Raw genomic sequence first — 21,308 nt, 5'->3', positions numbered from 1 at the left:
TGGTGCGTTAAGGCACCCATAGCGGGTTTTCGGGGTTATCCGGAAGGTTACGACTGAATTCCGGCTTTCGGCGGGCGCGCGCGACTGCGTTTGGGCTGAAGCGGTCATGCGTGGCCGTCGCAACCGCGTAAATATATATATATATATATATATATATATATATATATATATATATATATATATATATATATATATATATATATATATATATATATATATATATTCAGGGTGTTCCAGATGTCTGGACCCAAAGGAAATCTAGGCATTTTATTCTAAAAGTTAAAAAACATTTATAATGTCTGTTTCACCTAACTTCAGAAATGAAACAACCCTGATGACTAACTATACCAATCACGAGAAGGTGGAGTTGGTGTTATTACACGTTTCTGGAATAAGCTGAGGGAGGCTTGTGTGTTATTTCATGAAAAACATACTGAGAAGCCAAAGCCAACTCAAAGATTCGTCAACAAAGTGTTGTTACATTTTAAAGATACTGGGAGTGTTGCTGATCGACTTCGTAGTGGTCATCCTCACGCTTCAGTATAAATTGTTTTTTTGAGTCTTCAGTGTAAATTAAGTGTAAATAGTGTATTTTCCTATGGATCCAGACTTTTGGGACACCCTGTATATGCCATACTGAACCTACCTGAAGTGGTTTTATGTGTGCAAATTAGCTCACGAGCAAATATGAACTCTTGAGCAAAACATCAGCCAACTAAAAAGAGCAATCAGAGATTGCAGACCACTGCCAGAACTTGTTTTGTGTGGTGTTTAGAATGGGATTAAAATAAATTCAATTCAAATCAAATGGAAGACCAAATAGGTGCAGTCCTGCATTGGAGTAATCAGTAGTAACCCGAACAAGTAAAAACAAAAGTTGAAGTCATCAGGAGGAACCTAGATAGAATTTGCAGTTCAGCTGCTACTCCTCTACCCTCAACCCATCCAGGCACAGCCAAGTGAGCCTTTTTGAAATCAAAAAGAACCCAGATCAAAAAAAAAATTCCAGCTGCCAGACCATGTGTCCCATCAAGTTGAAAATTAAAACATGTATTCCCCATCACCACTAGGTTATAATTGTGAAGTTTCACATTGATTGATTAAACGGTTCCAGAAAAAAAAACATGATTTAATATTTTTATTTGATCCAATGTGGCTGTCAAACCATATGACCTATCAATTATTCCTTCAGAAACTTGTACACCCAAGGCTTGGGGAACATTTGTGTGAAGTTTCTCCTCAATCTGGCCAGCCGTTCTGGAGAAGATTTTTATAAGTTTTCAGGTAAATCCAATATGACTGCCAAACCATATGACCTATGACATCATATGTGTGAACCCTTTGTTCCTCATGAATAGGCGGTCATACATGTAAAGTTTTGCCTCGATCTGTTTAGCCACTTCAGAGAAGAAGATTTGAGTTTTTGAAGAAAAAAAAACAATCTGGCTGTCGAATCAAGTGACCAATGACATCAACAATTGTTTTTCTGTTGACCATTTTATCCCTAGATGACCCTCAAAAATTTTCCTGCTGATCAGATGTAGCGTTCTACATATGCAATTAAGACGTCACAATAAAGGCACCTATGACATCATAAAAAAATAAAATCATACTTATTCCCCATGAGGAGTAGTTGCCATGTTTCAATTTTTTCCTTGTTGCAGTTTCAGAGATAGAGGTCCAAAGTTTATCCAACATGGCTATCACACTACATGACCTATGACGTCATAATTATCATTAAAACATTATACATGAGTAGTCGCACCTATCGTGAAAATTTCGTCTCAATCAGACAAGCGACTGTGGAGAAAAAACAAAAGTTCTGTGCGAACAAAAACAGACAGATGGACGGACGCGAACGCAATACCCTCTCCTTATTATTGTGCAGCATATGTAGATGGAGACCAATCATGACATATGGAGACCAATGGAGGAGGAAAGGAATCAAGGAAGGCAACCCAAGTGAGAGATTAGCTCGACAAATGTTAGAACGAGAAGACTAGGAACCAGGACATTTGGCTTGACCATGCTGAGGCTTTCATCAAATAGTGGACTGACAATGGTGGCTGATACATAGATATCAGATATGAACCTGCCCGAATTAGATAATTCTTGAGTTTCTGCTTCCGTGATCTGGTTACAACAAACCAAAAAAGAACAATATTTAAAAAACGTCCTGGTCATCGAAAAGAGAAATAGAACGACACTCAGTGGAGTGCATACCTCTGCCAGGCTGAACAGTTTACCTTTTGTACCCCATTGATCGGCCGCATCTGGATACGGACCTGAACCAAAATCTAATCGGCTTGTTCTTGTCACCTAAATTTGTCATAATCCGTCCATAACTACTTTAAATATCATGCTATGCAGTACATATCGTTTTTGCCCCCACCTCTCAATGGTGAAGAATCTTTTTTTTTAATTAAAAAATTCTCATATCCAGATTTGGATCTTCACCAAAACTGAATCAATTCTTCATTGTCACACACCCAACTTCTCCATAACTTTTAGAGATATCGTGCTGTATATCATTTTTTGGCTCCATCTTAAAATGATGAAGAATCAATTTGAAAATTCCAGTATCCCGGAACTAGATCGTCACAAAAATCTCATCAATTTGTACTTGTCACACACCCAACCTGTCCACCAAGTTCCATCTGAATCCGTCCACAACCTTTTGAGATGTCCTGCTCACAGACAAACGAACAAACAGGGGTGAAAATAGAACATAACCCCCGTCCACCTTCAGTGGCAGAGGTAAAAAGTGTAAAAGTCCTTCAAGCAAATATCACATTTCTCCAAATTATTTGTATGAAGTGTCAAACAACAGACTGATAATGTTTATATACACAATGCATAACATTGACACATGTCATCCAATTGTTTTTAAAATGTATAAGGTGATTGACAAACTGTAGTTAAAGTTCTAAGCTTTACATGAAATCTTCTGAAAAAGAAAAAGAAATAAAAACTTCCACTGATCATTTACATTTATTTCTTCAAACGAATCAAGACCTTGGTGGCATGCCCTGGAAATTATCAGTTTGTAATGAGATCTCAAATCTCAGCTGCCATGCAGTGTCCTATTCCACAGGTCCGCCGTGATATTTTCCACTTCCATTGCAATAGACTCTAGATCTTTCCTCTTCGTTTCAATAACAGTTCCAGCTCTCTGCAAATTCTGCGACACCAGCACCATCCTGCGAGCACTTGCAAAGCACTCCAAAATCTCACTTTGGTCCACATCCACACCATCTCCTCCCACACCTGCAACCCAAAAAAAAAACAGGTAGGGATTTCATGAAAATGAAATATATTTGCAGCATGGTGGACATGCTGTCGTACTTTTGCTAGTTATGTGAAAGCGAGTCAATAAAATCAGTTTGAGCTGCCTCCACATGGTATTCAGGAAACATACTTCCATTCTCATCTGATATACCTCATGACCATGAAGATAATTGGGGTATTGCAGAAATAACCCTCATTTGTAAACATCCATTACAAATAAACCATAACCAGACTCGATGATGTAACGATTAGAGCGTCCGCTCTGAGTCTGGGAGGTCGACAGTTTGAACCTCACCCGAGTCATGCCAAAGATTGTAAAGGACACAGCATTTGCAGGATAGAGCACAGATAAACTCCATAGGCTTGCATCCATGGGGAGGGGGGAAATTCCTCCTTGACTACCTGCCTACCCACCCAAGTGATATTACAAAGATGATGTCACGGGTACCCAGTAGTTTAGAGTTTGACATAAATGCATCCCACGTGATCCACACAGTGGTGTATTTGTTGCAGTACAGGATAGTTGATACTGTAAACTCTGATTAAGATCGATGAATATTTCATATGAATCACGTACCAAATATAGGCCTTAACCAGAATTGCAAAAAATACATCCAGTATATATTTATTTTATTTTATTTTGCTGAGTATCTGAGTACACAGGGAATCCTCATCTCATTTTCTACTTCTTCTTTAACAGCCCCAATTCTGCCCATGTTGCAGGGTCAGCCAGGGGGAGCAATTCTTGCTCAGGTATATCTGGAACCGCTGGTCGGACATGGCGTTCGACTGTGGAAGGAATTGTAATTTGTTCGGAGTGCCGGTGTCAGATAGAAAAGTGACCCCCATGGAAAAGTGACCCCCGGGTCACTTTTCTATTATAGAATTCTGACGCCCCCTATGGAAAAGTGACCCACCCCCCATTAATTCTAAAAAAATGTATACAAATTTTATTTAAACAAATAAAAATTAAAACACATTAATCATGTTAATGAAAATAATAATTTTATTTACAAACACATGGTATTTCACAATATTTACACTGAAATACTTGGTCATTATATTTATGTTAATATAACATAGAAATAATCATGGGGTCAATATTCTATAGCATGGAAAAGTAACCCAGGTCACAAAACATTACATATAACTAATATAATACATAATATATTGTTGCGGGTTCGCGCCCGCCGGCGTGCGAGCGGCCACGTAACTCGAATCGCGGCACGTCGCCCACCGGACGGACAATCCCGTCGTGACCCTCTCGGACTAACGCCGGGAACTAGTCACGGGTGGGCCTTTCGGCCTCACCACGATCGTGCCAATCGGCCCCCCGCGTGGGATAGGGTTGCTCGCCAAATTCGACCTACCTAAGTACCCACACGGAGGGTAGACCGGGCGATCGCACCTCGCCGCAGGTCGACTTCGGACACGGGCCACTTTAAGCGACCCGTTCCGTACTATCGGGATAACCGAGCGGTGTTATCGTCAACCTCGACGGTTCGATTAATTATTGGGAGTTTTTAGCCCACGACCAACCCTTTACGTGAAGTAAGATGGAGATTCAATAAAAGAAAAGACGAAGCGAAACGGGAAAAACAGTTCAACATAAAGCACATTTATTCCGCGGCAAACGGAAAGCACACATATACAATCACAACAATTATGCACCAAAAGCAAATGTAAAAGTAACACAACAATTATACACAAAAAGCAAATGTAAAAGAGAAACACAATGCAGATCTACTACCGACTATGCGAGCACACGGCAACACTTATACAGTTTTACTTCACAGACGGCGCCGACAACACATATACTCAAAGCAAAAGAAAAAGGAAGGGGCCACCCTCAACGATGAGGGGGCAGACGGGCCTGGGGCCGAGACCGCGTCAAGCCTACCCGTCTGGTGATGAGCCGCAAAATGGCGGCGGTGCCCCGACTCCGCGGGCCTCGCTGGCACTGCCTGGAATGGGGTGAGAACGGGGCCCCCTTCTCACACTATCTCAGCGCGGGGGGAAACAGGAGGGGGTTGTTGATGCTCGGGGGAAAGAGGATATCTGGCTGGCTTGGGTCCCGCGACAAGCCACTCCACTGCGACCTCGGCCGCGTTACCGGCCTCCCCTCTCCGCAGCTCCCCGACTCTGACACGAGCGCCGACCTCCACAAAGATTCTTGGCTTCTCCAGCCTCTCCGGACCCCGACAGACACTCTCCCGACTGATTTCGCCGCCGCCACAACTCTCCAACTCTTTCCTCTTCTCAACTCTTCAACTCTTCCCAACTGCCTCCTCTTCTCAACTCCCTCCAACTGCACTGATTCGCTCCGCGCTCGGCGCTTTATAGTGCGACAGGAGAAATCATATGCAGATTTTTGGATCAGGAACGGCTCGGGGGCGGAGCCACGCTCCCCATTGGACAGAGGAAAAGTGGGCGTGAATCATTCTTGATCCGCGAATCTGCATATAGCGATTATACTCCGACGCGCCTGGAGGCGGGGCCAAATCGCCCCACGCTCGCTGATAGGACGGAACAGAAGTGGGCGTGAATCATTCTTGATCCGATTTCTCGGAAAGGCTGGTGTTTTTGCACCCGCTGCTCGGTGCGCGCCCTGTACGAGTCCAGTATCGGCGCCCACAAGCGGCGCGGGATGGCGGCGATGCGATGGTTACGAGAGCGAGATGTGACGGTAAAGGTCGTGGCTGTTGGCGTTGTTGTTGTTGTGAAGCGGCGTTGCGGTTGGTGGTTGGTGTGTGAAAGCGGTTGTGGAGAAGGTGGATGTTGTGAAGGCGGTTCTGGAGAAGGTGGCTGTGGTTGTCGAGATGCGGTTGGTGGTGGTTGTGGTGGTAGTAATGGTGGTTGGTCCAAAATAAAGATAGTAAAAGAAAAACGGCTATCTAAAAGGGTCGCAGCCCGAATGAATGACATTTATTCCCTCTAAACAACGGGTTTGGGCTAACTACACATATACTTACAGAGATATCTCACCTACGGGACCTGAATGGTGGTTTGCGAATTTCGTCAACCACAACAATATCATAGAAATAATCATGGGGTCATATTATATAGCAATAAATATAGTAGAACATTTTTATTAACAAAATTTAATATTTCATATAGGGGGGTCAAAATTCTATGGGGCGGGTCAGTTTTCTATACAGTACTAGAGAAGTGACCCGTGGGTCACAATTCTATATAGAAAAGTGACCCGGGGGTCAGATTTCCATGGGGTCAGAATTCTATATGACACCGGCGATAACTCGTCTACTCTTCAGGAATGACACCGTGGGATCTTTAACGGCACATACACGCCCCAAGTGGTGACAGATAGGTCTTCCAGTTTAACATCCTTCTAATGGACGATGAGGATGTACACTTTGATACATCATCTTGCATGTGAAACACCATGGTGACAGTTTATAGCTGGATTGAGATTTGCAACAACAATGGAGAAGAAGATGATTTTCTCTCAATGGGCTTCACCCTCGTGACATTTTCCCACTGCCGTGGATGCAATCTGTTTTTTTTAACCCGCATGTGTGAAAGCGGGATTAAGCATTCCGTTTACTCTATCTGTCTGTCTGCAACTCTACCCAATTTCAATTGAATTGATTTTTTTAACACTGTAGAACACAAATCAGAACAAGGACCTGAAATTTAGCAGTACTTTGGCTCTGAATTTGGTAAATTGTACGGAATCTCGTCCCAAGTGCAGAGAGGAGTGAGATAATTTATTTAGTCTGTCTGCCTGTCTGGCAGTCCAACTAAATTGAAAATCATTCCAAATAGGAAACTTACTGTTTTTAGGGATGTCATCTCTCTCTACCGAGTGCAGCCTGTGGCTGCTGGTTGCATCATTGGTTGGGACGCGGCTATGCTGCTGATGCAGTGTCCCCCTTACCAGTACACTGGTGCTCATTTTGCCAACCTCGGAAGGATGACAGGCTGAGTCAACCTCCTGGTGTATTTTAATTCAGCGGCCCAACGGGGCTTGAACTCGGACCCTAGGATCCCAAGCCACCACCCGAACCACTAAGCTAACACCAGGCTGAGGGATGTCATAAAGGACACAAACAACAGGCACGAATAAGTAATTTAACATTTTAAATACGGTGGTGTAAAAGACGGTCAATCAATGGTGGTAAACTTCCTAAAAAGGTTTTTTTTGTTCTACAGACTTTAAAACTTTTATTTTATTGAAATTTAACAATATATGTGAACATTGTAGAAAACAAATAACCTTATTGACACTTCCAGAAACCTCCAGTTTTGCCGTACTTATTGTTTTTTTTTAAACATGATCTAAAGCTCGTTAATGGAGCTGCCATGCACACACTCATGGACGTAGACAAACATACACGACACAACACAAGCTGTTAGACGAGACAAGCGCAGACACTGAGATATGGGAAGGTGCCGTCACTTCCCAGGGCACCTTGGGTATCAGCGACGTCACAACGGCATCACCTTTCTCACCGCACGCAGTGGGGCATTTTGTGAGGAGGAATTTCCTCCTCTCTATGGATGCCAACCTTTGGGGCTTATCCGTGCTCTCAACGTTATAAACGCAAACATCAAGCAAGAAAGCAGCACGTACCATTTTTAGAGCTTTTAGTAGGAATCGCCCAGGGTTTGAACTGCCCAGACTCGGAGCCGACGCTCTATTCTAACCAACCATTACTCTAACAATGCACCATGTTGACCAATCAAATTTTCCGCTCACATTCTCAGCATTGGGGAATATCGAGATTCAGACAAAAAACAAAATCACAGCTTGGTAGGAAATATAGAGCGTGCTCGGAAACGCAAAGCAAGAGTTGAAAAGACCCTTCCCATGTCCTTTTTCCTCAAGACTGCGTAGACCGTCGAGTAATGTGTTCTATGAACTCTCTAGTTTTTGTATGTGCTTTTCCATGGAATAAAGATGGTATTTCATTGTTACGTCCACCACCGAAGGTGAAGGTGATGTTTTCACCCCTTTCTGTCTGTTAATTGCCGGAATCCTTCGGATTTCAGCAACTATGTTGGTCGGTTGTGTGTGTCATTCTGTGTGTCTGTGTGTCTGTTTCTGTGTTTGTTTGTGTGTTTGTTTCCCTGTAGCAGCCACACCGTTTCAGCGATCATGACCAAACTGGGTACAGACGTCGGCCATGGTCCAACTTAGACACTTGTCGTTTTTGGTGAATCTCGGTCAAAGGTCAAGGTCAAGGTCACCGAAAAACCGAAATTCTTATTTTTGCAATAACGTCCGCCAAAATGGTCGAATCAACTTCAAACCAAACCCAAAATGTGCATCTTCCAATTCTGCATCCAACCATATGTCTCATTGGGGTGTCACTCCAACACCCTTCTTAGCGGTCGGGGGTCGAATGTCAGGGGGGGTCGGGTCAAAACTTTCAAATTGCGATAAAAACGCCATTTCAAGTCCGATTGACTTCCATGTTATGATCATGACCAAACTAAGTGCTGTAACTCATTAAACAGTAGCACTATCGACTTATAAGAATCGAATTGATTTCCAGGTTTTTGTTTTTTCAGAAATCATGGAGATATGACAAAGTTATTCCGGCAATTCCTTGCTCAACGAGCAGTTTCATTTGTTTGTTTGTTTGTTTGTTTGTGTACAGGATATCTCAAAAGGTTGTGGACAGATCCGGATGAAATTTTGTGGACATGTTTGGTGTGTGACAAGGACAAACTGATTAGATTTTGATGAAGATCTGGATCCGACTAAGAGAATTTTTTAAGTGATTCTTCACCATCGAGAGATCAGGCCAAAAATGAGATATAGCACGATATCTCAAAAACTTGTGGACTTATTCGGACAAAACTTGGTGGACAAGTTGGGTGTGAGACAAGGAAGAATTGATTCAATTTTGGTGAAGATCCGGATCCGATAATTTTTAAAGTGATTCTTCACCATTGAGAGATCAGGCCAAACCGACATGAAGCACGATATCTCAAAAATGTATTGTGCCCGATATGTTCTCGTGGATCAGGTATTGCGCGGTTGAGGTACGCGCTCTACCGAGTGCCCTTGTAGTTTGCAATGCCTTCAACAGTTCCGATCAAATTAGTTTGTCTTCCATGACTACCTTGCCGACTAGCATACGTAATATGTAAAAATGCCTCTCAAAACTGTTTACCATCTGCTTCTGCCATTCAGATTACACAAACTACGACCAATCGTTTTGGTTCGCGGGCGCCAGCAGTGACCACTATTTTTGTTGTGTCTGTGTGTCTGTCTGTCTGTTTGTGACTCTCTCCAGAGCATAGCTCCGTGACGTTTGATGCGATCTTGATGAAACTTGGACACAAGCTAGATATCATTGTCTAGTTGTGTCTTTTTAGCAGCGTCTCACGTAGCGAACGCTGCTCATAGAGAGCTCGGCGGCGTTGTTGTTGTTCTTCTTCTTCTTCTTCTTCTTCTTCTTCTTCTTCTTGTGAAGACAAAACCTTAACCTCCAGGACTCGGCTCTTGTATATACAAGATCCGGATCTCCTTAAATACTGAGCACATGTACACATCCTCACATAGACGGTGCCTTTTGAGAGCGTCTATCATGAACTTATAAATAGATTCGGACATTTGCTTTAAAGTTTCGAAAATTTCACGTTACTATTTAAAGATTATTCCATTTATCGTATTGTAATTTCGTAAATACATTATTTATTTCGTAAATACACGATATATCGTAAATATGTAAATACATTATGACGGGTCTCGCTATTGGCTTAATCAAGGCACGTGACGAAATATCGGAAGTTGTTTTTTTTAATTTTTTTTTATTTTTTAGCCGACAAAACCTTTAGGATGTTGCTCTTGGACACATTTATCCTTGTTGTACGAGGGGTATCCCACGCCCCTTGTGGGCGGAGCCACGCCCACTTGAAATTTTTATTTATTTATTATTATTTCTTTTTTTCTCGCAATTTAATTTCCTAGAAGCTGTGCGTAATGTCCATAAGTACAACATATAAAAAAATCCCATTTGATTTGGTCAATTTTGACGGAAGAGATAGGTTTTTACCGTAGGGCTTCCTCAATAATTCCTGCGAACCATCGTCGCCTCCCGGCTTGTTTTTATTTATTTATTTATTTATTATTATTTATTTTTCAGTTGATCGTTTTAAAATATAAACCTTTCACTGAATCAAAGCTGTACACAGCAGGACGCTCGGAAATTAATCAAACAACTGAGGTAAACATGTAAATACGTGAACAGTTCGATTTACGAATGAAACAATCGCGACCTGAACTGGAAGTGGGGATTCCAGCAAGGTCCGTCGGGCGCATCGAGAGACCCGCGATCTCCTCAGCCGGACAGAAAACAGGATCGTCGGGTGCAGCAGCATTGACGTCATCGATCATGTCCTGCACACTCGGAGCTGCGGGACGGCTGGGCAGGACGCTCTTCTTTCCTCTCAGAACCATGACGTAAGATCGCGCGCGCGCGCTGATTCTCGGAATCGACTAGCGCCTCCCGTGAAGTACTAGGCCGCAGCAATTCATGAAAGGAAAATTAAAAAAAAAATTCTGTTGTTTACATGTCTGTGTTTTAAAATAAGCTTTGTTTCTTATTACATTTTAAGTCGTGAAAAAGGCGATGTAAAAAGGAAGGAAGCATCCAAAGAGCGAAAACTTGAAAAGATATATATATACTCCCTATTATCGGGGAAGCTTCCATGTTTGTGAACTTCCTGGGTTTTCCTTCTCTTTCACCCAATTTACTCACAGAAAACATTCTTCGATGCATTTATAGGGCTCTGGGTGTGAAGGAAGAGCAGGAAAGAGGAGTACATGAAGAATTCAAAAAGGCATGTGGTGAGGGAAGAGTATTGATTATTATGGGGGATTTTAACTTGCCAGGGATAGATTGGGTCCAGGAACAGGGAAAGGGCAGAGCGGATGAGGATTTCTTAGTTTTAGTCCAGGATTGCTTTTCAACCCAGTTTGTCGATAAGCCCACTAGGGGGAGTGCAGTGTTCGACCTCCTGTTAAGTAATGATCCTAATATGGTGCAGGTGGTGGAGGTCGGGGAGCATTAAGGAACAAGTGACCATAACATTGTGTGTGCAAGGATTCTGTTAAGGGATACAGTTCAGGATAGTAGGGTAAGGCTATTTAATTTCAGGAAGGCAAACCTTGAGGTGATGCAGATTGGGAGATTCTAACAACAGGACAATCAGCATCAGAGAAATGGGAAACCTTTAAGGACCAAATGTGTAGAGTGCAGAGTAAGTACATTCCAATGAGGTGTAAAACTAGAAGCAGAAAGAGGCCAGGATTCACAGGATGAGCAGTGAGATAAGGAATGCTATTAAGGAGAAGCAGAAGGCATTTATTGGGTTTAAAATAACAGGACTGGGAGATATTAATTAATGACTGATGAGGAACCATGAAAATAAATACAAACTAATTGAAGGTAGCTCAGCATGGGTTTACCAAAGGTCGTTCCTGTTTAACAAATGTTTTAGAGATCTATGAAGCACTGTCTGATTGGGTGGATGAAGGAAAGGCAGCCTGGTGTTGGCTCAGTGGTTCAGGTGGTGGCTTGGGATCCAAAAGGTCCTGAGTTCAAGCCCCGTCGGCCACTGAATTAATACACCAGGGGGTTGACTCAGCCTGTCATCCTTCCAAGGTCGGCGAAATGAGTACCGGTTCCAGTGTGTGTACTGGTAGAGGGGCACTGCATCAGCAACACAGTAACGCTTCAAGAAATGATAGCTACCCCGGCAGCTAAGCTGCCATACGACCACCACCAGGGAAAGGCAGTGGACATAGTATATCTCGACTTTAAGAAGGCATTTGATAAACTACCACATCGGAGGTTGTTCGCCAAAGTGAGGGCTTGTGGAGTGGCTGGTCAGGTAGCTAATTGGATTGCAAACTGGCTTTGTGATAGGAAGCAAAGAGTGGCTGTGAGTGGGAGGATGTCTTACTGAGAGGATGTAAGTGGAGGGTAACTCAGGGATCAGTACTCGGACCATAACGATTCATTATTTACATTAATAATTTGGATAGTGTGGGTAAGCTTTCCAAATTTGCAGATGACCAAAGCTTGGAGGAAAGGTGGATAGCAGAGGTGGTGGTGATCAGATACAGGAAAGTATTGATACTTGTATAGATTGGGCAAATGATTGGCAGATGGAATTTAACCTGAGCAAGTGTAAGGTGTTGGGTATGGGAAAGAACAATGAAAATAGAGATTACAGGATGCAAGGGGTAATTTGGGAGTGCGTCTCACAGGAGAAGGATCTGGGGGTGGGATTAGATACGGGAAGTAAGCAAGCAGCACAGTGCCAGGCAGCTATAGGTGGAGCAAATAGGGTTTTAGGTTGTATTCGGAGGGGGATCATTTATAAATCAAAAGAGGTAGTGATAACATTGTACAGGAATTTAATGAGGGCACATCCAGAATATTGTGCGCAGTTTTGGTTACCACAGTTCCGGAAGGACATAGATGCCATAAAGAGGGTTTGACGCAGGGCTAATGGATTGATTCCGGGCCAAGCTGGACTCAGCTATGAGGAGTGAGTGAAGGAGACAGGGCTTTATACCGAGAAATAACACGGTTACGAGGAGATATGATGGACATGTTTAAGATAATGAAAGGTATCGATAAAATAAGTGCAGATGAATGATTCAACAGAGTAGAGTGACAGAACCAGGGGCCATCACCTGAGAGTAAGGAAGAAAGTTAAGGCAGTCGTAAGGCAGGGGACTTTCACTCAAGAGAGTAGTTAATGCATGGAATGGTCTCCCTGGAAAGGTGGTGGCAGCAGAAAAAGGAGACACGTTTAAATTAGAATTAGATCGGTACCTGGAAGTTATGGAGATCGAGGGGTGTCGGGATGTGAAGACTTTCAGGTAGTTTGAGTATTTATGGGTGATTGTGTTTGGAGTGCTGTTGGTGGGGGTCTTGTTAAGGGGGTTGTGTGGTTGATGTGTTTTTAACCAAGCCCATGCCCCTCTCCGAGGGGAAGAAAATAAATAAATAATTACAACACAAAAAAAATGCAAATTTTTTTATTTTTTCATTAATTAAAACTTTTTTTTTGCATTTGCTCTCTTGGATCTTGGGTTGGTGTGGTGTTCGTGCAGGCATGATGGGCTGAATAGCCTCCATCTGTGTTGGATTTCCTTGTTATTCTGTCGGGAATCATATCGTATGTTTAAAACAAATATATTTAAACATTTATTTATCATTTATTTTATCCACCGTTTACTCGAGCTGAAAGTTAACCTGTGACATGGCAGGAAAGCTGTCGTGGGAGCACAGGGAACTTGGATGCAGGAGGGCGCTATTCGGCCCATCATGTCGTGCCACACCCAGATTAAACTGGAGGGCTGCGATCCGAGATCGCTGATGAGAAATGGTTCCTGGTATAACATTAGCCAATTGGTAACACTTGAAATTCCGTCTCGTACTGCAAACAAACGTTTGTGGGTTTTGCTATACCCACCCCCCCCAAAAAAAGGCGGGACACAATGGACCCCACTACTGAACGCCTTCCTCAAGGAACCAAAATTAATCCGTTTTGCAACGACTTGGTTTAATGTGACTTTCAAAATCAGTGGTTTGGGTGCAGCAAGCCGTTAGGGTGCAGCAGGTAAAGGTGCAGTGTGAGAAGGCAGTGTTGAGGGTGCAACAGAAAGAGGAATGGGGTCTGTTGGAATACAAGGTGTATTGGTGTGATCGGAAGGAGAGAATAGGAGGAGTAGCAATCTGGGTAAAGGACAGCATTGTATCAAGAGAAAGGGGTGACATTAAGGAAGGAATAAATGTTGAGGATTCTGTATGGGTTGAGATTAGAGATTGTAAAAACAATAACTGGCAGAGTAAGACACTGGTAGGATGCATTTATAGGGCTCTGGGTGTGAAGGAAGAGCAGGAAGGAGGAGTACATGAAGAATTCAAAAAGGCATGTGGTGAGGGAAGAGTATTGATTATTATGGGGGATTTTAACTTGCCAGGAACAGGGAAAGGACAGAGCAGATGAGGATTTCCTCGTTTTAGTCTAGGGTTGATTTTTAACCCAGTTTGCACATAAGCCCACCAGGGGGAGTCCTTTTAAGTTTGACCTTTTAAGTAACGATCCCAATATGGTGGAGGAGGTGGAGGTAGGGGAGCATTAAGCAGCAAGTGACCATAACTTTGTGTGTGCAAGTATTCTTTTAACGGTTAGAGTTCAGGATAGTAGGGTAAGGCGATTAGATTTCAGGAAGGCAAACCTTGAGGTTATGAGGAGAGAGTCAGGTGATGTAGATTGTGAGACGAACAACAGGACAATCAGCCTCAGAGAAATGGGAAACCTTTAAGGACCAAATGTGTAGAGTGCAGAGTAAGTACATTCCAATGAGGTGTAAAACTAGCAGCAGAAAGAGGCCAGGATTCACAGGATGAGCAGTGAGATAAGGAATGCTATTAAGGAGAAGCAGAAGGCATTTATTGGGTTTAAAATAACAGGACTGGAGTTAGATTCATATCACTATCGGAATAAACAGCTCGGCAAGTTAAGGAAATAACTCGGCAAGCCAAAAGAGAGTACGAGAAGGATATGGCTAAGAATATTAAACATAATAGCAAGGCTTTCTTTAAGTACATCAGGGGAAAGGAACAGGTTCGGACCAGTGTGGGCCCATTGAGGAATAGCACCGAGAGAGTGGTTTGTGATGAAAGTGAGATGGCAGGCTTATTAAACTTCAACTTTTACACAAGAACAGTCAGAATTACCAATAGCTGAGAGTATCTATTGAGGAGGTGAGGAAGGGCTTTTACAGAAGATCCAGGTTGGAGTGGAGGAAGTGAAGGAACAGCTCGGTAATCTAAGAGTAGTTAAGGCTCCACGTCCAGATAATATGCACCCAAGAGTATTGAGAGAGGTGGCTGAGCAGGTAAGCGAGATGTTAAGACATTTTCAAGAGCTCACTGGAGTCAGGACAGGTACTGGAGGATTGGAGAGTAGAAAATGTAAAACCATTATTTAAGAAAGGATCCAGAGAATGATTTGGAAACTATAGACCTGTTAGTTTGACTTCAGTTATGGGGAAGCTGTGGGAGATATTAATGACCGATGAGGAACCATGAAAATATATACAAACTAATTGAAGGAAGGGCAGCATGGGTTTACCAAAGGTAGTTCCTGTTTAACAAATGTTTTAGAGATATATGAAGCACTGTCTGATTGGGTGGATGAAGGAAAGGAAGCCTGGTGTTGGCTCGGTGGTTCGGGTGGTGGCTTGGGATCCTAGGGTCCTGAGTTCAAGCCCTGTCGGCCGCTGAATTAATACACCAGGGGGTTGACTCAGCCTGTCATCCTTCCAAGGTCTGCGAAATGAGTACCAGTTCCAGTGTGTGTACTGGTAGAGGGGCACTGCATCAGCGACACAGTCGTGCTTCAAGAAATGATAGCTACCCCAGCAACTAAACTGCCATATGACAACCACCAGGGAAAGGCAGTGGACATAGTATATCTCGACTTTAAGAAGGCATTTGATAAACTACCACATCGGAGGTTGTTCGCCAAAGTGAGGGCTTGTGGAGTGGCTGGTCAGGTAGCTAATTGAATTGCAAACTGGCTTGGTGATAGGAAGCAAAGAGTGGTTGTGAGTGGGAGGATGTCTTACTGAGAGGATGTAAGTAGAGGGTACCTCATGGATCAGTACTCAGACCATGACTATTCATTATTTTCATTAATAATTTGGATTGTGTGGGTAAGCTTTCCAAATTTGCAGAAGACACAAAGCTTGGAGGAAAGGTAGATAGCAGAGGTGCTGGTGATCAGATTCAGGAAAGTATTGATACTGGTATAGATTGGGCAAATGATTGGAAGAAGGAATTTAACCTGAGCAAGTGTAAGGTGTTAGGAATGGGAAAGAACAATAAAAAAAGAGATTACAGGATGCAATGGGTAATTTTGGAGTGTGTCTCACAGGAGAAGGATCTGGGGGTGGTAATAGATACGGGAGGTAAGTGCCAGAGTCAGTACATTCCAATGAGGTGTAAAACTTGAAACACAAAGAGACCAGGCTGGTTGAGCAGTGAGATAAGGAATGCTATTAAGTAGAATCAGAAAGCATTTATGAGGTTTGAAATAACAGGACTGGAGTTAGATTTATATCACGATCGGAGTAAACAGAGGAAAGTGAAGAAAATAACTCGGCAAGCCAAAATAGAGTACGAGAAGGACATGGATAAGAATATTAAACATAATAGCAAGGCTTGCTTTAAGTGTATCAGGGGAAAGGAACAGGTTCGGACCAGTGTGGGTCCATTGAGGAATAGCACCGGGAGAGTGGTTAGTGATGAATGTGAGATGGCAGGCTTATTAAACAGATGGATTTGAAAGTAGGGGAGTTGCGGCTCAAACCCAAATCTTATCCAGGTTCCTCCTGAGGACTCCATATTTGCTCTTTACCTCTTTGGGTCCCTTCTTGGTCTTCCATTTTATTACGTTTGTACCATATCCTGATGCTGTGTGGACTGTGCTTCCCCACAAACAGACCTCTGGTTGCTTGTACATGATGCTGCGTTTGAGCCTGGGGAGTAAGTGCTGAAATCTATCTGTCCAGGTTATTCCCGACATCTTTGTTCCTTTCCCAATTCCCTTTATTCATTCTATTTCTTGTGTTTTCTTCTCATTCATCTTTCACTCTATATTCCTTTTTATTGTCTCAGAAGTGAATTATTGCTGAAAGTTTTGTCTGGCTCACTTCACTTGGCTGTGCCTGGATGGGTTTGAGAGTCGGGGAGTAGCGGCTGAAACCCAAATTCTATCCAGGTTCCTCCTGATGACTCTATCTTTGCTTCTTACTTCTTTAGGTTCCTTCTTGCTTTTCCATTTCATTATTTTGCTTCAACTGTTACACAAGAACAATCGGGAGAATTGCCAGCAGCTGAGTATCTATGAAGGTGGTGAGGAGAGACTTTTACAGAAGATCCAATTTGGAATGGAGGAAGTAAAGGAACAGCTAGGAAATCCAAGAGCAGATAAAGCTCCAGGGCCAGATAATATTCTTGAGAAAAATGCTAAGGGCATAGAAAAGGCCCCTTTATATAGTACTAGTTGGGTGTGCTTACACAGTGCAAGCATACGAAGTGCTTCTCCATTGACTCGGGTCACTGATCTGAATTTTATTTTTCATTTATTTATATTTTCATTTACGGATGTCATCTGATGGTTCTGTGATGTTTCCTGGTGTATTGGCTTTGATGGCCATCGGCATGGAAAATTACAGTGACTCCCCTGTGCCTTGGGTCACTCACCTGCTTTCCATCAGCACAAAATTTCAGCTTTCTACATCACCCAGTGATTAAAAAGAGCTTTATATAGTAATGTTGCATGTAACAAATTATAGAAAAGAAAATATTATACTCACCATTTCTCCCTTTCATTATCTATCTCTCTCATGAGAATTGAATTCTTGCAGAAATTTTTCTGTAAAGCTCACTTGGCTGTGCCTGGATGGGTTTGAGGGTAGGGGAGTAGCGGTTGAAACCCAAATCCTATCCAGGTTCTTTCTGGTAACTTCATCTTTGCTTTTTACTTCTTCGGGTTCTTTGTTGGTCTTCCATGTCATTATTCAGTGCACAATCACATTTGGAAAAGGTACAAGAACATCAAAATATTTATGGTATTGATGTGGATTTTTTTTTTTTAACCCACCTTGTGATCATTGAAGGATTCTACCTGGCCGATTGTGGAATCCTATTTGACTTGAGTTTAACATTTGTCCGATTTGGTTATAAAATCCTGCACAAAACCCTATCTACACTGATAACCGATGTTCACACAAGTCCTTCCTTGTGAAACAATTTATTATTCTAATTATACACCATACACTCTCACCAAAACAATGAACTTAAGAATCCCCATTGATTGCAATATTATTTGGTTCCATTTCATTTATTCTTACTTTAGTTAACAGTTAGACCAACCCAATTCAATTCACTCCCACATTAGAGTTTTATTCTAACTTGGTCAATACTTTCTCAGGTACTTGCACTGAAACAATTTACATTTCAAAGCATTTTATACTTTCATGAGAGAGTGGTGGGGGCTATCAACCCAGACTGCAGACGTGTCCTTTAGACGAGAAGCCACTTCGTACATTGAGGCAAAGGTTCGCTGTTATCAGCTCAGGTCACACCACTCCACACCAAGACATTTATGGCAAAGGTCCCTTGGCTAGAAAGGACAGCCAATTCAACTCCATTTGTTACAATTTAGAATACATTAATATAAATTTTTCCCCCACAGTATATAATATTTATTCCGGATGAAAGCCAATATGGCGAACAAAAAATCACGATAAGGTACAGTTCATAAGCAGATGTTATTTGATCTTTCAAAGTGTAAACGAGAGTTCCATGTTGGACACTATTGCGTGGTGGCATCACCTGATTGTGGCACCCAACACCTCCCTCCCTCTCTCACGGGAAAAACCCACCCACCCCCTCAAAACAGCATAAATTGTGTACGACTTCAAAAAGGTTATTCACATATCTTGCGAGTCATCCGTTTCTAAATCTCCACAAATCAAACTTCTATCACGATGCCAACAATAAATCATAAACGTTATATTTGTGGGTCAAAACCGTCATGCTTCCAGGCAGGTAGGTAGGTCAGGGATGAGGTCTCCATGTCCGCTCATTTGTGTCGACACCACCGTGGCAAACATTGCTGACAGAATTGGCCAAGCGAGCCATCAAACATTTCACTTAGAGGTGCTTTTAATGCACGGACCAAATTTGCTCCAGTCTTGCATCCAAGGACCACACAACTTCATTTATCAAATACTTTACAGCAACAAAATAGGAGAGGGAAGACACGACCACAAGAAATAAAATAGAATTTTTTTTTTTTTTTTTTTTTTTTAAACACCCAATTTTTTTTTTTATAAATAACCACAGAGAGAGCTCCACCCAGGCCAGACAGACTTAGCAATATGGCCTTAGTTTGGGGGAACATGGGACAGACTGTAAACGAGAGCTGAGAGAATAAAAGTCTCCCATACGATGCTGGCGCACATGGGGTGAGCCCCAGCTCCACACACAGGGCCCTCGTTCCCGTTGCATGCCATGATCGGCATATTGAACCATGAGCACAGCACAAACTCAGCACGAGCAGGAACCATGAGGCAGGCAAATGTACAGGCGAGCAGGCAAGCACCAATCAGGTGACCAGTCCGAAACACCTTGAAGCCTCACGTTGCAGAGTCCACCGACAGAGCATGAGCAACCCAGAGACAGAACAAACAAACCTCATGCCTGTTGAGCACTTGTGGGATGTGCCGATTGGACAGCACCACCAGACATGCCATCATATGGCACCCCTTGGCCTGTCTAGTGTCCTTGGGTTGACCCTTGCAACCACACTCTGGGGCATGCCAATTGGCTGTTTACTGAGGAAACCACCATTTATGGACAAATATAGTGGACTGTTCAAGAATGTAGGGATGGGGGGTAAGAAGGGACAAAAAGACATTTTGGGGAGAAAACCGAGATCTTCTGAACATTCGCTGTAGCATATCACAAGAAATTAGAATACACATGCACTAACAAATTATGATTCTAATCAATCCCATTTTACCCCCTGTACCAGATTCGTAACAATAATAATAATGGCATCAAAGTACTGCAGAAAACTTGCACAATGTATGACCAAAGCAGCAAGTTGACAAAGTGGATTTTATTGATAAGAGTGCAAAGATCTGTTATCCTCAAAAAAAAAAAAAAGACAATTCCACAACAGTCCAGCTGAGCCATTAAAGATGACAACTACATTAATTAAAAGGAAAACAAACACACAATCAGAACAAGTGTTTCAACAAAGTCCATTGTAGGGAAGAGACCAGGTCCAAGGCCATAAAGTGTACTTAAAAAAAAAAAATAAAGTAAAACTAAACTAATCACAGTATTACATTTGGTTCTAACTTCAGGCTTGGAAACAATAATTTAAAAAAAAAAAAAAAAAAAAAAAAAAAAAAAAAAAAGAGGTCAAATACAATTTGGTAAGTGAACAAAACCTACCACCGTAACCTTTTCTTTGCAATCTCAGATCAATTTGAGGCAAAAGGAAAAGGTCATTTTCAATGTTGCAATTCTATCTTACCTGCACAACAACTTTAAACCAACTGGGTGCATCATTACAGGTACATTGTATTCTACTGTTCATTCAGGGAATTGAGTGGATCCATGGGAGGCAAAGATAATAACCTTTCCATCTCCGGCCTAAGCTTGCGTTTCATCACATACACATTCAAATCTGGCAGCTTTAACCCACCTGGACAGTTAGACACCACCATTGAAAACTAAAACACCAGTAAATCACACTCATATGTTGACAAGGTACCCATGGAATATATGCATTGCCCGACTCATCTTATTAATGTTAAGCAAACGGGTAGAATCAACTGAGATAGCTCAAATAAACCTGAAAACCATCTTCGTTTAAATTAGCCACATCAAATCGGATGCTTTACCACACTCGCATGACAGATGCCTTGTATTATAACAAAAATAAAAGAAAAGAAAAATGTTGAAGAAGTCGCTGTTTCCAATGTTACGAAAATTGGAAGAAATTTTTTTTTATAAGAAAAAACAAAACAAAAAAAAATCACATGATGAACTCAGATGTTAAGGAAGGGGTGGGATAAGGAGATTAGAGTAGTGGGGTCGAGGTAAAATGCAGAAAGAAAATGGCAGCTGGTGGAAGAAATAAACGGTTTAGGTAGTCTTGTGGTGTTCAGCAGTAAGGGCACTTGCTGCAGCTTGTTTTGCAATCTTTGAGGCTGTAAAGCAGGTAACAATCAAAATGGAACTAGTTGACAAGAAAATAAATAAAATAAAAACAGTGGGGGGGGGGGGACAGGTGGATAAAAAAAAAAAAATTCATTCTGCAAGTCTGACAAAAAGTGTCCCCATCCAGTGGTGAACCAAGAAAAACCTTTAAATCTAAAGGTTGAACTCTCCAACTAGTCGATCACCTTCCTCAGTCATGGTTGCACATTGTAAAGT

The 21,308-nt window shown here is 42.2% G+C and overlaps 2 protein-coding genes and 1 long non-coding RNA gene across 3 annotated transcripts in view; 1 reads left to right on the top strand and 2 right to left on the bottom strand.

The window, feature by feature from the left end:
• Positions 1 to 1,123: 1,123 nt before the first annotated feature.
• C9H19orf25 (chromosome 9 C19orf25 homolog) lies at positions 1,124 to 10,772 on the bottom strand. The gene is made up of 2 exons (XM_085895476.1): positions 10,540 to 10,772; positions 1,124 to 3,267 (listed from the first exon to the last, which is right to left on the bottom strand). The coding sequence occupies exons 1-2, from the start codon at positions 10,718 to 10,720 to the stop codon at positions 3,065 to 3,067; spliced, it is 384 nt and encodes a 127-aa protein (XP_085751602.1). The 5' UTR covers positions 10,721 to 10,772; the 3' UTR covers positions 1,124 to 3,064.
• The window catches only part of LOC147020247 (uncharacterized), a 59,376-nt gene continuing 48,592 nt past the window's right edge, over positions 10,525 to 21,308 (top strand). The window contains exon 1 of the long non-coding RNA XR_015061731.1: positions 10,525 to 10,723. This is a non-coding gene — a long non-coding RNA (uncharacterized LOC147020247). The remainder of the gene's footprint in view (positions 10,724 to 21,308) is intronic.
• The window catches only part of LOC147020248 (receptor expression-enhancing protein 6-like), a 28,553-nt gene continuing 27,206 nt past the window's right edge, over positions 19,962 to 21,308 (bottom strand). Inside the window, exon 5 of the mRNA XM_085895475.1 lies at positions 19,962 to 21,082. Coding sequence (XP_085751601.1) covers positions 21,018 to 21,082 — 65 coding nt within the window. The 3' untranslated portion in view covers positions 19,962 to 21,017. The remainder of the gene's footprint in view (positions 21,083 to 21,308) is intronic.

This window comes from Eptatretus burgeri, chromosome 9 (assembly GCF_056783735.1).
Source record: "Eptatretus burgeri isolate ZD-2024b chromosome 9, Ebu_testis_v1, whole genome shotgun sequence".
NCBI classification, from domain to species: Eukaryota; Metazoa; Chordata; class Myxini; order Myxiniformes; family Myxinidae; genus Eptatretus; species Eptatretus burgeri.
The sequence above is the reverse complement of the archived record's forward strand: the minus strand, read 5'-3'. Positions and strand labels throughout refer to the sequence as shown.

Coding starts and splice junctions, on each gene's coding strand:
- C9H19orf25 (XM_085895476.1), bottom strand. CDS start 10,720: ATGGTTCTGAGAGGAAAGAAGAGCGTCCTGCCCAGCCGTCCCGCAGCT. Junction 3,268..10,539: donor AATCCCCACTTCCAGTTCAG/GTCGCGATTGTT, acceptor TTTGGGTTGCAG/GTGTGGGAGGAGATGGTGTG.